A 25,920-nucleotide genomic window follows, 5' to 3' on the forward strand; every position below is an offset into this window, starting at 1 on the left:
CTCCTCCCTGCCCCATGAGGAGGCTGAGAGAATTCACTGAGTAATGTCCACTTAGCACTTAGCTTGCAAGGGGGGAAGAGTCCCACATAAATAGAAGATGACGAGGGTTGTTGTGACAGCTGTTTGATTCCCTGAGCTCTTCCCCAGCCCTTCCTTTGCTGCTGATGGAAACTAACCTGTTGTGAGTCACTATTGTCTTGCTCTCAAAGTTCAGTTCAGAGAATTCCCCTTGAGCATGAGGTTCCTATCTAGCCTCACTGCCAAATGAGGAGACATCAGAGAACAAGGCTAAGAAAATATGATGCCACCACTTCCTTAACACTTGATTCCACTTTGCTTTTTACCCACTATACTGTACGCTTCATAAGGGCAGGGACATCTGGGCAACCATGTTGCACAACTGCAGGGGGCACCATCTGCCAGCATTTAGTTGACACCCAATAAGCATTTGTTGAATGAATGACATAAACTGCCTAGCTAATATTTGGGTGGGAGGAAGAAAACTAATATTTTTGAATATCCACCATATGCCAAAAGCATTTTCTATTTTATTCATTCCTCTTAGCAGTCTTATGGAATCAAAACTATTCTCCCAATTTATGGTTGGGTAAACTGAGACTCAAGAATTAAGTGATCACCAAGGTCTCATGCAATGTAAGCGGTAGACAAAGACTTTGAACTCATGCCTGTTTCACTGGATTCCAGTCACAGTCCCATGAATGTGGGTAGGGGAAGGAGGCAAATACCTTAAACCAAGATAAGCTGAGACACTGTTTTCAACAAGGGTTTTTGCTGGACCAACAGGGTAATAGTGCCGGAAGGGTATGGCCTGTTAGTAACAGAAAGGCCCCCTCAAACCAGGCCTTTAAATGGTAAGTGCTGGCTGAGAAAAAGCCCAAGTTTCAATAGGTTCTCAAACCCTTCAGGAGAGCCAAGAGAATCTGGGCCGTCCCTTCTCCCTTCCTTTATGCCTATTCTTACCTCCACTACCTCACCATCGTCACACACATGCACACACAATCCCTGCTTCAAGGTCTCCCAACAAATATAAAAACAGAGACACACAATGTCTATTCCCCTCTCCCTGCAAAACCCCTCTGTTCCTAGAAGACCGGTGAGAGCTGACAAGCAGGAACGCGGACAACATGAATCACAGAAAGAACAAGAAAAGACCAGGCACAGTGGCTCATGCCTGTAATCCCAACACTTTGGGAGGCCAAGGTGAGTGGATCACTTGAGGTGAGGAGTTCAAGACCAGCCTGGCCAACATGGTGAAACCTTGTCTTTACTAAAAATACAAAAATTAGCCAGGCATGGTGGTGCATGCCTGTAATCCCAGCTACTCGGGAGGCTGAGGCAGGAGAATCTCTTGAACCCGAGAGGCAGAGGTTGCAGTGAGCTGAGATCACGCCACTGCACTCCAGCCTTGCGACAGAGTGAGCCTCCATCTAAAAAAAAAAACAAAAACCAAAAACCAAAACCAAAAACAAACAACCCCCCCCCCAAAAAAGCCCACAAAAACAAAGAACAAGAGGATTTCTTTGCCTCAACACTGCTAAAATTCAAGAGTATAGGAAGTAGCCCTTGTCCTCCAGTCTCTGCCTGGGACATTTTCCTAGCATGAACAGTATGGGCAAGGCTCCCCCAGCACCACAGATGAACCCAGGTTCAACCCCTCCATTCCTGAGCTTTGTTGACCTTCATGAGTTCTTTGATATGGGAACAATCATCTCTGGTCTAATATCAGAAGGAACTGTGCTTTCAAACACCACAATGGGCCTTGTTTAAGGAGCAGTCCCTAGGAGAGCCCGCAAGGAGAAGTACATATTTACTCAGGCCTATGGCACTTGTAAAGGAATTACTGGCAGTTGAGAGGCGCTTCCAGCTGAGTGTATATCCCAAGGTGTGCTAGCTCCCCTCACCTGGGGCCTGATAAATGCGGGGTACTCTGTCAATTGGCTGACATCTCATGGCTTCCCCAGCTGCTGCCCAGAGTAAAGCAATGGGATTGAGCGAGTTCATGGTATCCCTCTTATTCTTTCCATAGATCCACCTTGCTCAGCTCTTTTTTGTTTTTATTTTTTAATAAAATAGAGACAGGGACCTTGCTATTTTTCCCAGGCTGGTCTCGAACTCCTGGCCTCAAGAGATCCTCCTGCCTTGATCTCCCAAAGTGCTGGAATTACAGGTGTCACCCCCCGCATGCCCGGCCCTTACTCGGCTCTTTCAACCCCCCAAAGATGAGAGTGTCTAACAGGAAAGTGACCACAGCTTCACTTGCTAGAAGATAACATCACTAAACAGGGAACCCAGGACTGAAGGCTGATTGTTGCGCCTGTGAGCCTAAATCCCAGCTCTGCCAATACCTGCTGTATTTGTGTACTAGGGCTACCGTAACACAATCCCACAGATGGGGTGGCTTAAACAATGTATCTGTTTCAGAAACTTATTATCTACCTCAGAAACATATTTTCTCACAGTTCTGGAGGCCTGAGGTCCAAGACCCATGTATTATGAATGTCAAGGACAGAGTAGCAAGTAGTAAAGAGGAACCACAGGCCATTCTTGGAAAGCTAGCTGCATTGACAGGAGATGCTTGGGCAGTGCACAGCTGGAGACCTTCCTGTCTTTGCAGTTCTCTCTGCTTACTTCCAAACAAGTTGTATATATAGATTTTGATTTAGACACTTTCAGGTGCACACAGGCCTCTGTCAGTAAAATAAAGAAAACAGGGCCGGGCCTGGTGGGTCACGCCTGTAATCCCAGCACTTTGGGAGGCCGAGGCGGGTGGATCACCTGAGGCCAGGAGACCAGCCTGACCAATATGGTGAAACCCTGTCTCTACTAAAAATACAAAAATTAGCTGGGCGTGATGGTGGGCACCCGTAGTCTCAGCTACCTGGGAGGCTGAGACAGGAGAATTACTTGAACCTGGGAGGCAGAGGTTGCAGTGAGCCGAGATTGCGTCACTGCACTCCAGCCTGGGCCACAGAGCAAGACTCCGTCTCAAAAAAAAACAAAAAGAAAAAAAAAAACCAGATTCCTGTCTCCATAAAATATCTGATGCTGCTATTTTTTTATTCATTTTTTTCTGGGCCTCAGGGGTAAAGAATTGAGTTAATCATCCTATTTGATTCATGGCATCATCACACTCACTGCATTCCCCTCGCTCCAGTAGTTGCTATACTCATGTGTTTCAAGGGATCCTTTGATAACGATATATTCTTGTGAGATACATGGTATTATTCTGTAGGAGGATTGTATTTTTAATTCATAAATGGTATGCTGTAAATAGCATTTGGTTTCCTGCTCTTTTTTCCAGTTCTAAGGTATCACCATGTGATAGTATGTGCATATCATTCCCTGCTTCTAAGATCCATGGGTATTCCATAGTGTGTGCCTACCAGTTAACCTATCCACACACGTGGTGATGCACAACTCAGCTGCCACATACAAGGCAGCTGCAAGTGCCCTGGTGGCTGGCACAAGAACTGCTCTGAGAAACCCAAAAGGGTTTCTGTGCCCCAGGTGGACACATCCTCACTGCACTGAACCCTTCCAGACTGCTTTGTGACCAAGCAGATCTATGTAATAAGGTGCTTGGTATAGTGCTTTTTACCTTATCAGCTATTAACCAAAGAATCCTACACTGGGGCATCAGGGTTTAATCCAGCTCTGCCACGGGGTGGCTGTGGGATGTTACATAAGTCACATCATGTGTCTGGGTCTCAGGATCCTCTTCCACCAAGTGAGTATGCCGGACAAGGTCAACCCAAGGCCAACCCTAACCCCACTGGGAGTGCATCTGAGGGGCAGCACAAGACAATGAAGCAGAGACACCTTCAGACCCCAAGTCCTGGCTTTGGCGGCCTTTGAGAATTGCGGAAGGAGCCCACTGGGAATATATGTGTTATAGGAGTCCTTTGACAATTAAATGAAATAATGGACATAAAGTACCTGGCACTTTGAGAAGCTGTTCAAACTGATATCCACTCTCTTTATTCCCAACCCATGCCCTTTCCCTGTTTTGTCATTTTCCATTGAAGAATTCTGAAATTTTTCGGATTCTAAATTCTGACAATTTACCGTTCATTCTGTCTTCTTAATGAGGTGTAAATACATACAGTAAGGCCTAATAATCTTCTTTTAATAACAGCTTTATTGAAGTATTCACATACCATAAAATTCACTCTTTAAAAGTATACAATTCACCGGTTTTTATAATACTATATTCACAGAGAAATCTCATCACTACTTAATTTAAGAACATTTTCATCGCCCCCCACCAAAAAAAAAAAAAAAAAAAAAACCCTCACTCTCCATTTCACCTTCTCCAGCCCCTGGCAACCATTAATCTACTTTCTGTCACTATTCTGAGCATCTCATACAAATGGAATCATTTACCATATGGCCTTTTGTGACTGGCTTCTTTCACTTAGCGTAACATGTTCAAGGTTCATTGTCAAATAATATTCCACTCTATGGACACAGCACATTTTGTGTATTCATTTGTCAGTTGATGAACACTTGGGTTGCTACCACTTTTTGGCTATTATGAATAAAGCTTCTATGAACATTCATGTACAGATTTTCGTGTGGTCATGTTTTCAATTTTCTTGGGTATATACCTAGGAATGGAATTGCCAACTATATGGCATCTTAATGCTTAACTTTTAAGGAAGTACCAAAATGTTTTCTGAAACACCGCTTTTCAGTCCCACAGCCATATACGAGGGCTCCAATTTCTCTACATTCTCATCAGCTCTTATTATTGTCTTGTCTCTTTTGTTTTAGCCACCCTAGTGGGTGTGAAATGATATCACTTTGTGGTTTTGAAGTGCACTAATCTTACATTAGCAGATTGGTTTTTGCAAATGTGTGCACCTAAGATACATATACACAGATTTAAATATAGAACATTTCCCTCCTCCTGCCTCTGAGTCACTAACTTCCTACCCAAGGTAACCACTGTTCTGCAGCAACATTGCCTGATTTTCGTGCTCTTTAACTTTATGTAAATAACAACATAAAATATATACTCTTATGTCTAGCTTTTTTTCACTCAAAAAATGTTGTGGTATCAGTGGTTTCAGGTGCTTGTTCTTTTTACTTCTATGTAGTATTTCATTATATGAGTATACTGCAATCTGTTTATTCATTCTTTTATGAGTGGACATTTGTGTTGGTTCCAACTTGGGGTTATTATGAATAAAATTGCAAAACACTCTTGTACCTTTCTTTTGGAAGAAATATGAACTCATTTCTCTTAGGTCTGTACGTAGGAATGGAATTGCTGGATCACAGAGTAGCTTTAACTTTAGCAGAGGTTACCAAACAGTTTTCCAGAGTGGTTGTACCAATTTACATGCCCATCAGTAGTGTATGAGCATTTCAAGTTGTTCTATATCTTCTTTGGCACTTGAATAAATCAGTCTTTTTGTTTTTGTTTTTTAATTGAGACACGATCTCATTCTGTCATCTAGGCTGGAGTGCTGTGGCACGAACATGGCTCACTATAGCCTCAACCTCCCTGGGCTCAAGTGACCCTACCATCTCAGTCTCCAGAGTAGCTGGGATTACAGGCATGCACCACAATGCCTGGCTAATTTTTTAATTTTTTAGAAATGGGGTCTCACTATCTTGCCCAGGTTAGTCTCAAACTCCTATCCTCAAACGATCCTCCCACCTCAGCCTCCCAAAATGCTGGGATTACAGATATGAGCTACCATGCTCAGCCTAAGTTTTTAAAGTTTTTCAAGTAAGTTTTAGTTTTGGTGTATAATGGTATCGCACTACGGTTTTAATTTGTGTTTCTCTAGCAACGAATCATGTTGAGCACCTTTGTTCATTGCCTTCAGTCTGAAACTTAGCTGAAAGGATCTGACAAATAATGCTCAACTCTCCCTGGTGGTTACCAGAAGAGCTAAGGATTGAGGTGCTCCAGGGGGCCCCATCAAGGGTGAGGTCTTTTATCCCAGATCCTTGATCACACTCTACTAATTGAACACTAATAAAAATCCATTGCTAGGAGCATATTTATTCATTTTTGAATTAACAGTATTTTACTTTCAACTCCTAGAACTCTCCTTGCAACATATCCTTAACCCAATAAAGAAAGAGATGGAGAATTAGCAAAGTAAGTGTAAAAAAAAAATTTACCAGTCAATCTTCAAGGCAAAGAATTGACTATACTAAACATAATAACTTTTCATTTAAAAGTTAAAGTCAGGTGAAGTTATAGTCTAATGTATAAGGGATGTTTAAATTCATGTTTCTCTTTTTGTTTGTTTGTTTTTTGAGACAGAGTCTCTCTCTGTAACCAAGGCTGGAATGCAGATCTCAGCTCACTGCAACCTCCACCTCCCAGGTTCAAGAGAATCTCCTGCCTCAGCCTCCTGAGTAGCTGGGACTACAGGTGCATGCCACTAAGCCTGGCTAATTTTTGTATTTGTTGTAGAGACAAGGTTTCACCATGTTGGCCAGGCTGGTCTCGAACTTCTGGCCTCAAGTAATCCGGCTGCCTTGGCATCCCAAAGTGCTGGGAGTACAGGAGTGAGCCACCACACACACTTTCTCTTTGTTTTTTTTTAATAGAAAGTTTATATTCTTTATGATAGCTTAATGGAAGGAGCATTTGAAAGAGGGTCAGTTACCTTCAAAGAAAGTGTACTCTGTCCTCAAGTTGGGAGAGATCATGTGTGAGGTAAGTGTTTCAGAAGGTTCCTTAGGGTAATCACATTATACAGGGCTCTGTGCGGTGGACACAGAATTGTAGGGGATTGGGAGGATGCTATGAGAACTACCAAGGTGATTGGTGAAATGTCGGCCAGGCTCCAGACACCTCTGCTGCACCCACCAGGCAGGACTGGGGTAAAATGCCCAGGTCCTTTGGGCAGAGGAATTTCAGAAACAATGTGAGGCAAGATTTGGAGTTCCCAACACCCCCATGCCAGTCCCCATGTAAGCAAGCAGGACTTTCCCACCCAACAATAAACGCCTCTCTCCCCTGCCCAATAAATATCACTGATGTGTTTGTGTCTTGTTACGCCACTGGGGCAAAGTAGTAAGGCCCCTGTTAAAGTCAACAAAAGCAGAAATCATCCCACAGCTTTTATCAAATACTAAAACAATTTTCACTGTGGAAAATTTCTTCTTAATAGGGAAATGGAAAATTACAGATATAGAATCATCCAATCTTAGAGCTGGAAGGAACCTTGGAGGTCATCAGCTGAACCTCAAGCCCACTGCTGGAATTCTTATTACAACATCCCTGCTGTCCTCTGCTTGAACGGTCCTAAGCCCGGGCCCTTTCTCAGCACCTCTAAGGAAGTTTTCCACCCATTGTTGGGTGGTTGTTAGACAGTCATTCTTATGTTGAACCAAAATAGTCCTTCTGGAAACTTCACCCTTCAGGCAGAGTTTGAATAAGTCTATTTCCTCTCCTCTGTGAGAGCTCTTTGAGTATTTTAAGGCTGTAAGCCTCATCCCCTCTGAGTCTTTTGTCCCCAGACCAAGCATTCCCACTGCCTCCAAATATATAATGATCCATTCTAAAACCTGGCGAAGGACAGGCATCAAGTCACTGGTGTGTGGTCTTCCTAATCCTTCTTTCCTTCGTCTTGAAAACCAGATCCACAGCAGAGATTGGAGCAGCCTACCCGCTCTCAGGGATTGCTCCAAGGTACAGATGATGCTTCTGTGAAACCTTTGCAAGTTCAGAGGTTGAGGGATGCAAGCCGTAAACTAACGGATGAGAGGTTTGTTTTTTTTTTAAGTTTTTAACAAGCTTGGGTATTTTTAGGAAATAAAAGTGACACTGTTGACCCCAATCTGGAATGAGCCCAAGCAGTTTTCCCAGGAGATGGGTGGGTTCTTGCTAATCCAGTTGCAAACTCTTAAGTATTTTCTAGGCACCCATAAGTATAGTACAGTATTATGTTCAGAAAACTGCTAGAGCTTCCTTAGTCCTGGTTTTATCCACCTGGGCAAAGTGGCCCAACCAGGGCAGTGAGGATGAGTGCATGGATACTCATACATGTACAATTCATGTTCAAGCCTTACCTGCTATGCTGGTGAACTAGCTGCTTCACCGTCCCACTCCCCACAGCCCAGAACCCAGTGGGTAGTAGTCTACTTGTGAGCAGGTGCACACACATGTATAGACACACATACAACCCTCCCAAGCACACGCACATCCTTGAGGGCCTTCCTATCAATACCCCCACTTGTATTCAGCTATCTATCAGGGGCGAAAAAAATAAACCAGGTCTCTCCCTGGAGGCGCAATGATTTTATGGTAGAGGTGCTTTTGAGCGGCCAGCAAAACAAGACAAAGGTCTTATTTGGTTTATCAAGCCCAGGTTACACCCATTGTTCAGTGGGCCAGGCAGTGTTAATCAGTACCCAAGCCTTTGAATAAAATCTTTGCCAAATAGATCCGTGCAGATATTCTTGCTACATAATGATAAAAGCAATACTTCTGGTAGGGAGGCAAAACCACTAAGATTTTAGGCAATGATTTTTCCTTGCTTACAAAACAGGGAGTAATGCCTACCCCAAAGATGTAAACAGTTTTTAATTCTTTGAAGGAGAATCTGTCACTTATGCTAAAACCAATTGCCAAAATAATGCTAAATGGAGCTTTCTGGAAAGAAGGTATTGTAAGTAAAAGTCCCAGAAGAAACCCTTCTCTCCAATTTCTTCTTACGTTCCTGTGCAAACCCACGAAGGAGGGAATTGCATGATTTTAAGACCAAAGTCCTCTGTTTTTAAAAATCATATATCAAAACTTGAGAATGCAAAAGAGTTCTAATTACAACACCCAGGGGAATGGTTATGAAATACCAATAATGGTTGATAAATGCTCAACCTGTTCAATGAAACACATACACAAACCTTTGACCAGAAGCACGGACTTAGAAGGTCACCATCAGCATGATGAAAGCCTTGGAACACGCCTCTGACAAGCAAGAAGGGCATTAGAGACCCAGGTGTTTCCCCTTTGATTAATGCACTCTCTGAGAAGCCCAGATTGAGAGGGAGCTATACATGATCAACCTTTGTTTTGGAAAGGGCTTTCCTTGATCTTCTTGGGTTATTGTGCAGCCCATTCTACAAGCCTCCTCCCATCCTCCCTCCTGGTTGTCAAAACAAGTCTGTGGGAGAGGCATTCTCAGGAATGTATGATGCTCTGTTTAATATGGAAAATGATCCTTCCAAGGCAGGGGAAGAAATAAAGAAGCAGATTTCCTCCTCAGCCTTCACAATACAAACCCTCAAGGACACTGAGAGAAGGGTGGTTTAACAGGTGCATGAGGAAGATTTGAAAGTTGTGGCTCCTTCAGAAATTTGCTTCCCAGTTTAATTGTAGGCATCTAAAGGGTTAGGTCAACTCTAAGGATGATTCAAGTATTCCCTCTCATTTTCTTTTCTTTTCTTTTCTTTTTTTTTTTTTTTTTTTTTGACGGAATTTAACTCTTGTTGCCCAGGCTGGTGTGCAATGGCATGATCTCGGGTCACTGCAACCTCCGCCTCCTGGGTTCAAGTGATTCTCCTGCCTCAGCCTCCCAAGTAGCTGGGATTACAGGCATGGGCCACCACGCCTGGCTAATTTTGTATTTTTAGTAGAGACAGGGTTTCTCCATGTTGGTCAGGCTGGCCTTGAACTCCCAACCTCAAGAGATCCGCCCACCTCAGCCTCCCAAAGTGCTGGGATTACAGGCTTGAGCCACCGGGCCCGGCCTAATTTTCTCCTTTTAAGTTTCTTAGAAAGAAAGGTGAGAGGCCGGGCGCGGTGGCTCATGCCTGTAATTCCAGCACTTTGGGAGGCTGAGGCAGGTAGATAGCTTGAGGCCAAGAGTTCAAGACCAAGCTGGACAACATGGTGAAACGCTGTCTCTAAAAAAAACAAAACAAAACAAAATACAAAAAATAGCCAGGCACAAGTGGCATGTACCTGTGGTCCCAGCTACTCAGGAGGCTGAGGTGAGAGGAACACTTGAGCCCAGGGGGCGGAGATTGCAGTGGGCCGTGATGGTGCCACTGCACTCCGGCCTGGGCACAGAGCTTGTGACCATGACCCTGTCTCAAAACAAACACACAAAAAAAAGTGAGAACTGTTTACCCCCTGCTTAGAGAAGGAAGGTTACTACTCTCAATGGGGATGGTTGAATTTTTCAAAGATTAGCATATGATAAAACGAGTTGTACCTAGTTAGGATTTTCTGAATCTCAGCCTGTAAACTTACTAACTATGTGATCTTAATATTGCTGAATCTCCATTTCCTCATCTATAAAATGGGGCTGAAATCTTCCTCAGAACTGTTGCAAGGATTAAATTAGGTAAATGAAGTTCAAATTTAATTCTGATACCTGGCCCATGGCAGCCAGGAAACAGTAGCTATTATTATGTAATTGACTGTTCTTTGCTGATTCATTCATAGACTACAGGGATTTTGTGCACAAGAATCAATATTATGAAAATAATTATTATGTAGATAGGCAATGCTAGATATCCAAGCATAAACAATTTAGTAATAAACTGCTGAAATCCATGTGACTCTTGAACAGATAACACTTTCATGAAATCCGACTGGTACATGTCTGCTGTGATATAATGGGAAGGGCCTGGGTTTCAAGTCTGACATACCTGACTTCCGGTTCCAGCAATGCTACCATATAGCACAGAACCGGGGAACCATGGGAAAGTTACTCAGAAAATAGCCTATAAAATTTATAAAGCATTTACATGCTTTTATTATTTTACAATGCAATATTTTCTTTTTGTAGTCAGTTTTAATTGTGAGGCCTTGTATTTTTTTAAATGAAAATTTAAGCACTCTTTCAAATTCTTTATCTTTAGAGAACTATATTATATAAAGTTTGGAAAACAGGAGAGAATAAAAGTCATAATTCCGCCCTCCTAACACAACCACCATCTTCATTGTGTATTCTCTTGCACTGAAAGCATCCAGAAGACCACACTGTGATCCTTCTTACCTGCTGTATTAGTCCATTTTCATGCAGCTGATAAAGACACACCCAAAACTCGGAACAAAAAGAGGCTTAATTGGACTTACACTTCCACATAGCTGGGGTGGCCTCAGAATCATGGGGGGAGGTGAAAGGCACTTCTTATACGGCAGTGGCAAGAGAAAAATGAGGAAGATGCAAAGGTGGAAACCTCTGATAAAACCATCAGATCCCATGAAACTTATTCACTACCATGAGGACAGTATGGGGGAAACTGCTCCCATGATTCAAATTATCTCCCACTGGGTCCCTTCCCACAACATGTGAGAATTATATCAAGACGAGATTTGGGTGGGGACACAGAGCCAAACCATATTACCTGCCTTCCCTCCACCATCCTCTCAATTGTTTTACTGGATTTTTATCTGGCTAACAAAAACAAACAGGCAAAAAACAAAAACCACAACACATACACACACACACACACACACACACAGACATACATCGCATCACATGAAACAGAAAAAGGCAAGATTTAGACTCCATATAGCAAATGGATTTATGCTACGGCGTGGCTTTTATCCATTGTGAATGTGCTTCCTAAACACTTGGTTCTTGACTAATGTGAGCGTTATAAGGACAGGACCTGGAAAACCCTCAGTGAGTTTTCCCCCACCCATATTGAATCCCCTTGGGCCATCACATCTGGATTGGTGGTCTGTTGGATGTTATTCAGTCATGAGTTCCTAACAAAAGACCTGAAAAAAGGCAACCATAAAGAAGGGATGGAGGGATGAGTTGGCCAAGAAAAAATTGTCTGATGTGTCCAGCATATTTCTCTTTGGGAAGCCCAAAGCTGAGCATGGACCTCCATAGCATTAAGGAGAAAACAACCCAGCAGAAATACATCGTTTTCTGAAATATGTGGGAAGGGGACACTTAAGAGAAGTGAAGACAAAGCATGACACTGCTTCACAAAGAGAATAATAAACCTTGAAGCTCTTTGCCCCAAGAGGTACTTCATATGGACAGAAAATAAAAACAAATTCAAAGAGCTTTGGGTGTTGAGGGTTGGGTAGGTAGGAGTGCCAGATAAAATATAGGACATCTGGTTAACTTTTCATTTCAGATGAATAATAAGTAATTTTTTTTTTAGTTTAAGTATGTCCTATCTATTCTTTGTATACCATATCCTGTATTTTTTAAATGTGTGAGGTTTCGGGTATCTATTTTTAAAAATATCTTTATTGAGATACAACTCACAAATTTAAAAATGTACTCATTTAAAGTGTGATTGTGCCACTGCACTTCAGCCTGAGTTGATCTATTCCCTTCAAAAGCCTGTCCCCAGCATTCCTTTGTCATCTTCATTTTCCTTACAATGGAAACTCCATAGCTCTCTGGGTGTGGTAGCTCACACTTGTAGTCCCAGCTACTTGGGAGGCTGAAGTGGGAGGATCACTTGAGCTCAGGAATTTGAGGCCAGCCTGGGCAATATAGCAATATTTTTAAATTGCTCTAAAAAAAAAATTCTTAGTTTCCCTTTTCTCCTCTCTCTGCCCTCTTCCCCTTCCCCCTACACCTTGACCTGCATGACTTACTGATGAATGATGAATGGAGAGGGATGGAAATTTTGTTTATCAGCTCTCCCAACACTGCATGCTCTTCCAGGGCAAATGACCGTGCTTACTTGTCTTTAAGTGCTTTTTACCTCCCTGTACATATTCTGGCAACTTCTGTCACTTTGGGGGTGAGGATTTCCCCATGGAAGTTCTGTGTGAGAAATCATGTTTAATGTGTGATTCTGTACAGATGGGTGTGTAGGAAATATGACCGGCATACGCACTGATGTTGACCCATGCAAGTCTAGGCATCTGTTAAGTGTTTGGCCCTGTCCAGGAAGTAGCCGGGCCATAAAATCTGATATGGGGAGGAAGCTTGACCACGGGAGGGGCCCCTTCACAATAGATTCTGCAGGGACGGTGGGGGGAGACAGGAATGCTAGCTAGGCTGAGCGTCTGAGCAAATGTGGACAGCCAAAGGGAGCCTTGGCGAAAACTCTTCTCTCCTCTGTCTCCAGGAATTGGAAGTGTCCCACTGAGGTGTCACCATGAGTCCATCCCAACCTTACTGAATTACTACCTCCATTTTAAGGTGTAAGGTGTTCAGAGAATGTTTGTGACTCAATAGTTCTTAACATTTTAGTTCCTCAATTGTAAGTGTGCCAGCTTATGAAATAAAACACATCTGTTAGCACATGGATTTTGGAAAATTTCCACTGATAGTTGTGAGGGCAGACACAGACGGTGAGATTATAAGATTCTTTTTATTCACAGGGACTTCTTAAAAATCTAGTGTGTTTTCCGTTCTCCTTGATGCCTTGTTCATGACAGGTGCTTGGCAAATATTAGTTGAATGGCTGAATAAATACATGTATGAGTGAACGGCAGACATCAAAGTCTTCCTGGATGAGGTCAAGAGCAGCCTGGGTAATGTAGCAAGACCCTGTCTATACCAAAAACTTTAAAAGGCATATCTGTGGTCCTAGCTAGCCTGTGGAGGCTGAGGCTGGAGATTGCTGAAGCCTGGGAGGTTGAGAGGCTACAGTGAGCTGTGATTGCACCAATGGACGGCAGCCTGGGCAACAGAGTGAGACCCTATCTCAACAAACAAACAAACAAACAAACAAATCAAAAAAATGTTCCCAGATATTTGAGAATGGAATTTGAGATCAGGAAACAGGCCATCGTGTGAAAAGCCCCAGAGCAGTCATAGCTTTGCCACATAGAGTCTTGTGATTGGAACATGTCACTTAAACTCCATGACCTTCAGCTTCTGTGGCTGTAAATGGGAATCACCTCCTGCCATAAGTGGTTTTGAGAATCAAGTGAAATTTCAGATCTGAAAATGCTTTTCTGACTATAGGCTGCTGTATAGATCGAGGATAATCTGACAGCGTTCAAAACCCAGTGCTCACCACCTCCAACCTCGTGATCTTGCTCGAGTTAGTTAATCTACACAAGCCTCAGGTTTTTCATCTACAGAATGAGCATAATAATCACACCAACCTCATTGAATTGTCTTGAAACTTACATGAATTTATATGTACTCGAGAGCGCAGAGGTGAGCTCACGTGAGTTTCTCTTCCCTGGGTTGCCATCCTCGGCGTATTTTCTTTTTCTTTTTTTTGAGACAGAGTCTCAGTCTGTCGCCCATGCTGCAGTGCAGTGGCACAATCTCAGCTCACTGCAACCTCCGCCTCCCAGGTTCAAGTGATTCTCCTGCCTTCGCCTCCTGAGTAGCTGGGATTACAGGCGTGCACCACCACACCCGGCTAATTTTTTTTTTTTTTGTATTTTTAGTAGAAACAGGGTTTCACCATGTTGGGCACGCTGATCTCGAACTCCTGACCTTGTGATCCGCCTGCCTTAGCCTCCCAAAGTGCTGGGATTACAGGCGTGAGCCACTGCACCCAGCCTCTGTGCGTATTTTCTAAGTAGCTTGTTATTCTGCATTGCCCAGACTTGTTTCTCTGCCAACCCACCAGTCAGTAAGTAAATTAATTAGGTGATAAGTGATTCCTTGATCTTTTTATTATTACTATTTGGTTATGATGATTAAAGCAGATGGTCATCTGATTGGCCATAGGTCATGCATGCAAAGCAGCTGCAGTGGTATCTCAGGATTGTTTCCTTATCAGAGACCTGCCATCCAGGTGTTTCCTCATCTTAGGAGCCGCCCTCTAGGTTTCCTCAAATTGTGTCTTTCAGATGAGACCCACCCATCGGAGCCAGGCTTTGAAGGAACTGACCGCAGCGTGCATGAGGAAGTACTTCACGGTGATGACCCTCGCCACCCTCTCAGGAAAACACAGTGACCTCTCCCCCAACACCCCCTTCCCACTCCCAGGTCCCCTGGCAAAGGCAGAAGAACCAAGCAAGCCTTTCCACCAAAGCAGCCATGAACCCCCTTCTCATCCTTTCCAAGAACTCCCTGCTATACCAGATAGGGGTTTGGGGTTCTGTTTTCCATTTTTTAAAAAAATCATTTTAAGACTCTTGAACAGTGTGTCGGTTTACACTATTCTATCTTCTTAAGCCACCATATCAACATATTCACTCTGCTTCCTTTCTTTTCATTTTGCAGATGCCACACTTTTAATGGCAGCAATAAAAGGTGTTTCTATCAATGCCAGGTGGGCAGCCCTGACCATCTAAAGCCTCGGAGAGGGTTATACCAAGTCTCCTGTACACCTCCGTGCTAGTGACAACATGTGGGGATCTCTCATCCCAAAGTTTGGGGACAAAGTCTCCCGTCCCTTATCACTTGTTTTCACTGAGGCTAAATGTGTCTGTTCAGTACATGGATAGATTTTTAAGCTCCTCTCACAAAGTCTTGTGCTTGAGACAAAATCAGCCCAGGTTCTGCACTTTGTCTATATTTCAGCAGCTCTCCTGCTTGATATTAAAAATAGCCTTGTCTAGTCCATCGAGATCAGACCCAGGAGACAGGCGCCTGCTATTCTAATCTCTGCTTCACAAATAGCTCTCTATGGGCTCAAGCATCTATCAACACTTCCAGGGGTCTCCAGTTATAAAACAGGGCCAGGCCTAGTCACCTATAAAGGTAGGCTCTGCTTAACTCTCCTGAGCTGTCCATGAGGTTAGCATGAGGCCTACAACAATCACATTTCTACCATGGACCAGAGACTTCCAATGGTGACTCAAAACTGAGAAGCAGTTAAGAACATCCCCCACACTCAGGGTATCCTGCATTTCCCAGGCCAGAACCTACAAAAGGTTCCCTTGAGACTCAAACTCAAACAGCACTGGTAAACAGGCTGCCCCTCCCCGCTTCTTCCCTCCTCCTGCAAACCACCCCCCATCCCTCACTTTCACCTCCCTTCCTCCCCAAGCCCATCTTGTACTCTGTGAAAAACTGTAGTCCCCTCAGTTGCCAAGGGAACCAAGCCTTTTATTCCATCCGTGACTAGCTGGTTGGGCTGAGGAGTGGGGCAACAACTGGTACCCAAGCCTTTGGAAGCCCAAGCCCTCCCTTTTTCCCAAAGGGGGAGGGGTGGGCTGCACCCCCCGTTGCCTTTTCACCCAAACCCAGCTGGGTGGGACCGAGCCCTTGGGCTCTCAGGAGCTCCCTGGCTGTGGGCTCGGGAGATCAGTGCTCCCCAGGCCCTCCTCTGGCCCTGGCCCTTTCCAGAGGACAATAGCCTTCATGCAAGGGAAAATTCCATCGCCCAGGGTTCAAGTCTCCAAGGAGTTGCTGGGGCCTCTATTTAGCCTGGAGTGGGCTCTGAGGAGCCGCTGCAGCTGCCCGGCTTGTTTTCCCCCTCGCTGTGTTTTATTTTTAACCCCTGAGCTGCCAAGGATTGTTTTTCCCCAACCAGTGCCTGGGAACTAAGGGAGGGAAGAAATAAGGCTTTGTTCCCTTTGGAGAACTAATTGGGAAAGATAGGCAGTGTGGCCGGCTTGGCTCTATTAGGGTGTGAGGCTCCCACCCCTCGCTGCACAACATCTTCACCCCAATCCATACCCAGGAGGCTGGGAGTGCAGAAGTGCCCCCCAGGATGCAACCAGAGGCCCGGGGGCTGGTGGGAACGCAAGTGCAGCTTCAAGACTGCAAAGGCAGCTCAGAGCCACTTTCTTGGGCTCCGAAGATATTCAGGAAATAAGATGTTGGGAGCTGGAAATGTCTATTTTTCCCATTTCAACCCCTCCAAACTAACCCCTGCTTTTCTCCTGCTGGTGGTGGTGGTTGTTGTTTTCCAGACCTGCATAATGAACTCTGGAAGAAAAGTGAGGGAACTCAAAAAAGTAAGAAACCAGAAAATAAAGACATTATACTTTTAAACACTAGGCTAATCAATGGGAAACACCCAGCAATCCCACTTATAAGTTTACTCCGTAAAAAATATTCCTTATGCTCAGAAATTTAATTTCATTGCAAATCAGCTAGGAATTAATGAAAAATTTCTTCCACGGCCATTTTATTTTAAGATCAAATGGATTCCAGATAGGGACCCATTAAGAATCTAAGGACCATTTTGATCCCGTCTAGGAACAGAGCAAATTTCTAAGGAATCATCCACTTGCAGCAAGCCAGCACATTCAAGTTAGGGCTGTGGCATATGACACCCAGTGCGTTCAGGTAAAGACTGATCGTCTATTTACCAAGAATATTTGAGAAAAGAAAATGCCCCTGCCTGGTGGACAATAGCACAAAGCATTTCTCTGTACCTGGGCACATTTTCTCCACTCGATAAAAGAGGACCCCTGACCCAGGTACACAGGCAGTTGAACAAGAGGACAACGATGAACTGATACAAAGGCAAGAGGTTCCCGGTAGCATTGGAAGAACACAGATTGGTGCATAATGCATGGCATGTGCAATAAAAGTAAGTTGTATTAAAACTTCAACCTTGTTAATGACTACGAAAAAAAATTGTTAGAAAGAATGAATAAGATCTTGGCCAGGCACAGTGGCTCACGCCTGTAATCCCAGCATTTTGGGAGGCCGAGGCAGGCGGATCACCTGAGGTCAGGAGTTCGAGACCAGCCTGGCCAACATGGTGAAACCCCATCTCTACTAAATATACAAAAAAATTAGCCAGGCATGATGGTGCACACCTGTAATCCCAGCTACTTGGGAGGCTGAGGCAGGAGAATCTCCTGAACCCGGGAGGCGGAGGTTGCAGTGAGCCAAGATCGAACCACTGCACTGCAGCCTGGGCGACAAGAGCGAAAAGAATGAATAAGATCTGATATTTGATAGCACAACAAGGTGACTATAGTCAATAATGATTGAATTGTACATTTAAAAATAACGAAAAGAGTATAATTGGATTGTCTGTAACACAAAGGATAAAAGCTTTAAGTGATGGATACCCCATTTACCCTGATGCAATTACTACACATTGTATGCGTGTATCAAAATATCTCTCATGCCCCATAAATACACACACCTACTATGTCCCGACAAAAATTTAAAATTTTTTTTTAATTTTTAAAAATTTGTTGAAAAACCATCAGCCCTGTTAAGTTGCTCACACGTGCTGTTGCAGCCCCAGCTCACCCGGTAGTAAATCCTGCTGACACAGGGTTCCCCACAGCTATGGGTCTATCCTTCCTCTGGTGTGGCAAGACTACATTTTCAGGAAGCTGCTGGGCAGAATGAAGCAACTCAAAGCTCAGGAGAAGTGTCTACGTGCCTTTTAGGGTTAGGGTTTAACCCAGCACCCAGGGATTTCCCAGCATGCAGACAAAGGCACTGAGAGTTACAGCAGAAGCTGGAAGGGTGAGTCAAGCCAGGACTCAGCACGCTTGAACCCATCCACAGCTCCCACTCACATCATCCCACACTCCCTTTTCACATTTACTCCAAGCATCTGGAGCCCCAAGCTCCTGTGCCTCAACCCATGCCCTCAGTAACAGTATCCATTGCCAAGCCAGAATTGACTCTGGGCCCACCTCGCCACTCACTCAGAGTCTGTGAGGAGTGGGCACCGCACGCAGCCGTGAAACAGGCCAACTCACAGGTGGGCTCCCCACTGCACGTCTTGTCCGAAAAGACACCCCTCAGCCCCATCAGTGTTGACTTTGCATTGCGCCATTAGATTATTTCTTTCAGCTTTTCTTAACACAAATGGCTGGCTGTTGGGAGACTGGCCAGGGTTAAGGTGGAGCCTCAATGTGGCCATTTTCACAGCCCCGGCAAAGCCTGTGGTTGATGCCAAACCCCCATTGAACTGAATAGAATGGAGGAAAGCTAACCAACCCACCAGAATAATAATCACTAATGCTATGGAGTGATCACACAGCAAGACTGTTCTAAGTGTTTTATGTGTATTCATTTATTTTTACCTCATCATAAGTACTATTACTTTTCTATTTTATAGATGAGAAAACTGAAACAAGGTCACAAACCAGATGATCTAAAGGGTAGCCACTACTGCCTCCTAAAGAACCCCAATCAGGAATCCCAGATTAATTTGCCCAGCATCCTGTTTGGAAACCACATGTCCACCCTGCAACTGTACCTGGCTTGTGTCCCACAAGGAGGAAGATGCAGGGGCCTCCGGAAGCTAAGGAGGTAGACATGGGGTTTACTTGGGTTAATGTGGCCGGGGAGTCAGGAGACCTTGATTCCCATTCTGGCTCTGCCCCTATCCGCATGAAGATGGCCAACTGTTCCAACCATGGGTTCCACTCTCCTCATTGCTCAGCCACCAGGTTTCCAGGTCCCTCAGGCCCCTGCACATCCTCAGATCTCTGAAGAACAGTGATTGGTGTGACGACAGGGCCCCTTCACAGAGCGAACTTGACAAAGAACAACTCACCGCACACACGAGCCTTAGAATGCACGTGTCAGTGTTTTGGGAAATATGTGCTGTTTTGAAATGTGTCTGGGCCATGAGCAAGTTTAGGGGGAGACAGGATAGGAGCTTTTCTTCCAGTTAATGAAGTGAGGCTTCATGGAGGAAGAAGATTTTCTTAGTCACATTTCCTGTTTCACACTGACCTTTTAAAAGGAAACCCACAAGTGAACCTGTGCTGGGGCCTGCTTGCAAAATCTACCCACAGGTATAATAAAGATGATCTAAATAAAGCCCACAGTAGGCCAAGCTTAACCTGAATCAGTGGAAATAGTAAGATCACTAAGAAGGGCTGATGGCCTGAGATAAGAGACATGGTGGTGCTCCGTATACTGTAAATAGAAGTGACACGTGAGAGATTTAATGATTATTAAACAGGAATCTAAGCAGAGAGGCAGAGACAAACCATGCAATCTTTTCATCAGTCTCTAGGTACTCAGGGCTTAGCCACTCTAAAATGGAGACTCTAAAAAATTAGGAGAGATGGATGCAGTGATTTCAAAAGAAGTTGTGTTGATTGGGTTATAAAATTAATTATGGGAATTAAGATTACTTATCTGCAGAGGAAAAGACCAAGAGATAACTGAAGAACTTAAAGTTGGTAAGGGGCCGGGCTCGGTGGCTCATGCCTATAATCCCAACACCTCAGGAGCCTGAGACGAGAGGACTGCTTGAGCCCAGTCGTTCAAGGCTAGCCTGGGCAACACAGTGACACCCCGCATTTACAAAAATAATTTTTTTGTCCCCAGATTTGGTAGTGTGTGTTTCTAGTCTCAGCTACTCGGGTGGCTAAGACAGGAGGACTGCTTGAGCCTGGGAGTTTGAGGCTGCAATGTGCTGTGATCACACCACTGCACTCCAGTCTGGGTGACGGAGCAAAACTCCATCTCAGAAAAAAACCAAAAAGTTGGTAAGGGATCAATTATTGGATGACACATTGCCATATCTACTGAGCACAGAATGACAGGCCCAAACAACAGCAGACAGATATGGGATGCTCAAGGATGTCCCAGAGATGGCCAGGTACGGTGGCTCATGCCTGTAATCCCAGCACTTTGGGAGGCCAAGGCAGGCAGATCACTTGAGGTCAGGAGTTCGAGATCAGCCTGGCCAACATGGTGAAATCCTGTCTCTACTAAAAATACAAAAACTAGCTGGGTATGGTGGCGTATGCCTGTAGTCCCAGCTACTCTGGAGGCTGAAGCAGGAGAATCACTTGAACCCGGCAGGCAGAGGTTCCAGTGAGCTGAGATCACACCACTGCACTCCATCCTGGGCAACTGAGCGAGACGCCGACTCAAAAAAAAAAAGGAAAAAAAAAAAAAAGAATGTCCCAGAGATACCTGCAGAACGGTTGCCAAGGCCACCCAAGGCCAGGGGAGCTTCACCATCAGGCAGCACCCATCGCCATGGCTGTTTACATTAACTCAGGGAAGACGCCACAGAAATGTTAAGTTTTGAAAGCTTTGTTTTGTTTTATTACTTTTTCATTTTAAAAAATATGGAATGCTTCACAAATTTGCGTGTCATCCTTGCTCAGGGGCCATGCTAATCTTCTCTGTACTGTTCCAATTTTAGTACATGCACTGCCAAAGCGAGCACTGTTTTGTTTTGTTTTAAACAAGGAGGCCTGGAATTGGGCTGAAGTTAAAAAAAAAAAAATCATACAAAGGAAACGGTAATTATGTTAACAAAAATAGAGTGGGGAATAGGGTTAGGCCATGACAGGCAATGATCCTAAGAGCTAGAGATCTCTCCCACCCCAACAGTGAGAGACAGAGAGACAGACAGAGAGAGAGAGAGGGAGACAGACACAGAGAGAGAGAGACACAGAGAGAGAGAGAGAGACACACACACGCACACACACACAGAGAGAGAGACACACACACAGAGAGAGAGAGAGAGAGACAGAGACAGAGACAGAGAGAGAGAGACAGAACCCTAAGGTATTAATATTCCTGACTTGAATACCTCAGGCTTTTCCCAGCCAACTTCCACGTTGCTCTCCTATCCGTCTCCACACCTAATTCTTCTACCAAACCCTTCTGTCCACCCCAGGAGATTGTGAACTCAGGCACCAAATCCAACAAGCTCCCCGAGGAACTTACAACAGTCTGTTTTACAGAGAAGTAAATGTTGCTGAGAGAGAAAATTGTCAGGCCTCGGTGTTCCAGAGCAAGAGGCATTCCTTCATTCCCAGAGAGGCCCTGGGCCTCAGCAAGCAAGCCCAACAAGCCCTCTGCAGCCAGAATCCAAGCTTCAGGCCGCACCTCCCTCACTGATGGGCCCTGGACAGTGAGGCTGCTGCTCAGAACCCCTCTCCTCAGAGGGAAATTCCTCAGGGCTGCCCCACCCGACCTGTTCTCTCAGTCACTCAAGCCCTCTATCCTCTGTCACAGCCTGGCTCTGTCCCTTCCCATGCCCCAACCCCCAACCTCCCAGGACCCAGTGTCTCAGGATTCCTGCCCTCCTCCAGCCCCGAGCAGCCTGGAAGCCAAGTGGCAAGGATGTGGTCAGCCGGGTGGGCCCTGGGAGCCGGTGGAATGGTGTCCATGATGCAGGAAACAAGAGTGGGGGAATAGGGAAGGTGAAGGGTGCAGGGGTGCCTCTGCCAGGCCACCACTCCACAGCTCATTCTTCTCTGAGGTTATTCCCTGACCCATACCCCTCTGGAGCCCACCCCAGCTGCTTCCTCTTCCTAGGGGTCTCCACCTGCTGTTCTGTGACTCCCCTGAAAATAAACTTTTGCAAGGCAGACCGTGTGGTTATTGTGAACATGGGTTTAAGGTCAAGAGGCAACCCCATAGCCAGACTTCATCCTCCTCCAGGCCTCCAGCCAGGGCTGCAGAAATAGCTAGCAATTGGCTGGCTAAGCAGGCAGTGGCTTATATGGAAAGAGGGGCCCCTCTGCAGCTGTCACCTGTGCTTGTGAATTTGTTTTTCCAGCGTCAGGAAGGAAAGGTGATTTGGGAGACACCAAGCAAAGAGCAGGAGGACCTTTTCTGTCCCCTGAAATTTAGGAGGGAGATGACCACACAGAGGCTGAGGCTTCCAGCTTCACTGGGGCCTGATGCCCTCTCTCATCTGTGACTGCCACCCTGGGAGGCTCTTTAAGCCTCTGTGCACGGCTCCCCTGCACAGAGGGGAGAGCGCATGCGTGTCATGAACACCCAGGTGCTGGAGTCCACAGGACAGGTAGAAGAGAAACGACTGTGGCCACTCAGCAACCGCTTATGCCAGATACCCTTTTAATAAAATCACCTTCATCCAATCCTCACAGTCATCTCCTGAAATAGGTACTATTCCCATTTTGTAGACAAGGAAACTGAGACTCCAAGAGGTGAAAGTGCTTATGCAGATCATACTTATTAGGGACGGAGGCAGGACACAGTCCCACAAACACAGGGGGCAGCTGCCAAGGGGCCTCTTTTTCCATATAAGCCACCGCCTTCTTACCCAGCCAATCTCTAGCTATTTCTGCAGCCCCGGGATTGAGGTCTGAAGAAGGATTGAGTCTACTATGGTGTCACTTTCTGGCAAACTCTGAGAGGGACTGAGAAGGCCAAGTGGGGGCCTGCACCAGGCACCCCCAGCACCCAGGGCGCCCCTCCTCCCACTGAGCCACTCAGAGGCCGGGTGCTGGCAGGGTCCTCTCGCTTCACAGACCCTGCACTCCAGGCCAGACCCTGCATAAAAAGAGGTGTCCACAGTGCTTATATCCCACCAGACTCAGACGTGGTAGCCCCAGGAAGTCACATCCATCTGGGATCTTCCCACCCCAGCCTTTTCAGGAATTTATTGTTATGGGGACATACAACAATATTAACCATGAGCACTGCTAGGGTCACTGTTCACAAGCAGGCAGGAGGACCTCCAGTGCAAGGTCTTTCTGTGGGGCCACCTGGCATGCTGCATGCCCAGCACTGTAGGTGGACTGGATGGTGGGGAAGGCCCTGTTGGAACCTCAACAGAATGAACTTCTGGGAAACTCAGCCACTCTGGTCCTGGTGTTCTTGGGTTGTATGTTTCAAAGCTGTCTTGACTTAGCTAGTTCTGTCTCATTTTAGGAACTTCCAAAAGAATTCATGAACCAAGGTGCTAAAGAGCCAGATCCATTCGGCTCCTGAGCTCTGGAGGGATAGGATGCAGGGTAAATGGACCGAGGGTCCCAGCACCTTTTACCAGCTTTCCTAGCCTGGCCCATGAGACCCTGTTTGACAGGTTCCTGTCCACTGACCAGCCCATCTCAAGTCACCCTGCTTCTCCCTCTGTGCCCCACCTTCAGTGCCTCCAATCCCTCTGTACCCTACCTTCAGCGCCTCCAATCCCTCTGTACCCTACCTTCAGCGCCTCCAATCCCTCTGTGCCCTACCTTCAGTACTTCCAATCCCTCTGTGCCCTGCCTTCAGCGCCTCCAATCCCTCTGTGCCCTGCCTTCGGTGCCTCCAATCCCTCTGTACCCTACCTTCAGTGCCTCCAATCCCTCTGTGCCCTACCTTCAGTGCCTCCAATCCCTCTGTACCCTATCTTCAGCGCCTCCAATCCCTCTGTGCCCTACCTTCAGTGCTTCCAATCCCTCTGTACCCTATCTTCAGCACCTCCAATCCCTCTGCGCCCTGCCTTCAGCGCCTCCAATCCCTCTGTGCCCTACCTTCAGTGCCTCCAAGCTCCGTCTCAACCACCCTGTGCCCTCTTGCCTGGGGATCAACCCCTCCTTTCTCCAGAGAACCCCGACTTCACCTAGCACGTTTCCATGTGAATTTCAAAGGCTAAGTGCAAGGATTAGGTTCCTCTGAACTGGTTGAGATCTTTCAGGCTTCCTGTCCATCCCCCAGTGTCATGCCTATTTATCTCAATTTATGACACCCACACTTTCCCAATAATCCTGTTGTCTTTCTTGGTGCTTTTGTTGCTCCCTATAAATTGTCATTAAAGAGGTTGGATAGGAATGAGCCTGCAGCCCACTACTAGAGACTTCTCTCCTGGAGGTCGACATCTTCATGCTAATGACAGAAGGATTAGGTGGTTTTCTAATTATTGATTACTATGGAACAAATGACTTCAAACATGCTGATGAAAAACTGCCAACCATTTTCTTCTGCTCACAGATTCCTGAGTCAGGAATCTGGACAGAGCACAGCTGGGATGCCTCTTCTCTGGTCCATGTTTAGGACTTCTGCTGGGAAAAGCAGACACCAGGGGTGGGGGAATGAACTGAACGGGTAGGGGCTGGAATTATCTAGAGGCTTCTTCATTCCATGTCTGGCACCTACACTGGAAGGACTCAAAGACTGAGCTGAGTGGGGACTGTCACGTGTCGAATGACATGTGTCCTCTCCATATGGCTTGGGTTTCTCATAACATGGCAGCTGGGTCACAACAGTGAGTGTTCCAGGAGAACCAGACAGAAGCCGTGGGGTCTTTTATGGCCAAGCCTCAGAAGTCAAAAAACATTACTTTCTCCATACCCTACTGATCAAAGCAGTCACAAGACTGTCCTGATTCAAGAGGAGGAGCATAGGTCCCACCACTGGATCGAAGGAATGTCTAACAATTCTATAACAGCCACAGCAGCACTGGAAGCCTACACCCAGATGCCGAATGACTTGGGAGTCCCTTCGATTCAGGGTATAGGCCCCACCTGACAGGCTACTCAATGGCGATAAGTCATCAAGAATAAGCAGTGCTGAGAGGCCTCTGACATTCCTGTAGAGAGGCTGTGGTATAGGCCAGGCTACCATGATAAGGATTGTCTAACAGAATGAAGGCTCAAAGTGGATGCTAGGTCTCCTAAAAAAGGCAGAACCCCTATTATCACAACTGGAGCATGCAGGATGTCAGACCAGCAGTGTGTGACATGACGCCATCACACAGGTTAGCTGAGCGCCTTCAATCCCTCCTCCTGCGATCACATGAGAGCTTGTCAAATGCCCATGCTGATATTAAGAAATACTGTATCTATAGCATATTCCTGATCCAACAATTCAGTCACTGCCTTTCTAATATGCGTCTTTTTTTTTTTTTTTTTCTGAGTTTCGCACTTGTTGCCCAGGCTGGAGTGCAATGGAGCCATCTTGGCTCACAGCAACCTCTGCCTCCCATGTTCAAGTGATTCTCCTGCCTCAGCCTCCCAAGTAGCTGGGATTACAGGCATGCACCACCTTGCCCAGCTAATTTTGTATTTTTAGTAGAGAAGAGGTTTCTCTATGCTGGTCAGGCTGGTCTCGAACTCCTGACCTCAGGTGATTCGCCCACCTCAGCCTCCCAAAGTGGGATTACAGGCGTGAGCCACCATGCCTGGCCTCAAATGTGCATCTTTAATCGTCTCGACAGAAATATTTCCAGTGATCAATGTGGATCTCACCAAACTGGGAAAGAAGTAGGAAGTATACACATCGAGAGGGAAACAGGAGAAAGCAAATGGAGGCAGACGTTAGAATTATTCCTGAGTTCCTCTAGAGATGGTAGAAGGGAGGTGGGATTCCAGGGCTAAGTGGTTCCAGGTGGTCCCAGCCTACCAGCTTTCAGCTTTTCATTAGTGTACCCTTCAAGGCAAGCCCCATC

At 45.7% G+C, this 25,920-nt stretch overlaps 1 protein-coding gene and 1 non-coding gene across 2 annotated transcripts in view; one reads left to right on the forward strand and one right to left on the reverse strand.

Annotated features, from left to right (window-relative positions):
- Nucleotides 1-15,289, forward strand: part of RAD51B (RAD51 paralog B) — a 917,968-nt gene extending 902,679 nt beyond the window's left edge. Inside the window, exon 11 of the mRNA XM_055097729.2 lies at nt 14,741-15,289. Coding sequence (XP_054953704.1) covers nt 14,741-14,847 — 107 coding nt within the window. The 3' untranslated portion in view covers nt 14,848-15,289. The remainder of the gene's footprint in view (nt 1-14,740) is intronic.
- Nucleotides 15,290-20,851: 5,562 nt separating this feature from the next.
- LOC112437144 (U6 spliceosomal RNA) lies at nt 20,852-20,958 on the reverse strand. Its single transcript, XR_003025794.1, has one exon. It is a non-coding gene; the product is annotated as a U6 spliceosomal RNA (small nuclear RNA).
- Nucleotides 20,959-25,920: the final 4,962 nt, after the last annotated feature.

Source organism: Pan paniscus, chromosome 15, assembly GCF_029289425.2.
Source record: "Pan paniscus chromosome 15, NHGRI_mPanPan1-v2.0_pri, whole genome shotgun sequence".
NCBI classification, from domain to species: domain Eukaryota; kingdom Metazoa; phylum Chordata; class Mammalia; order Primates; family Hominidae; genus Pan; species Pan paniscus.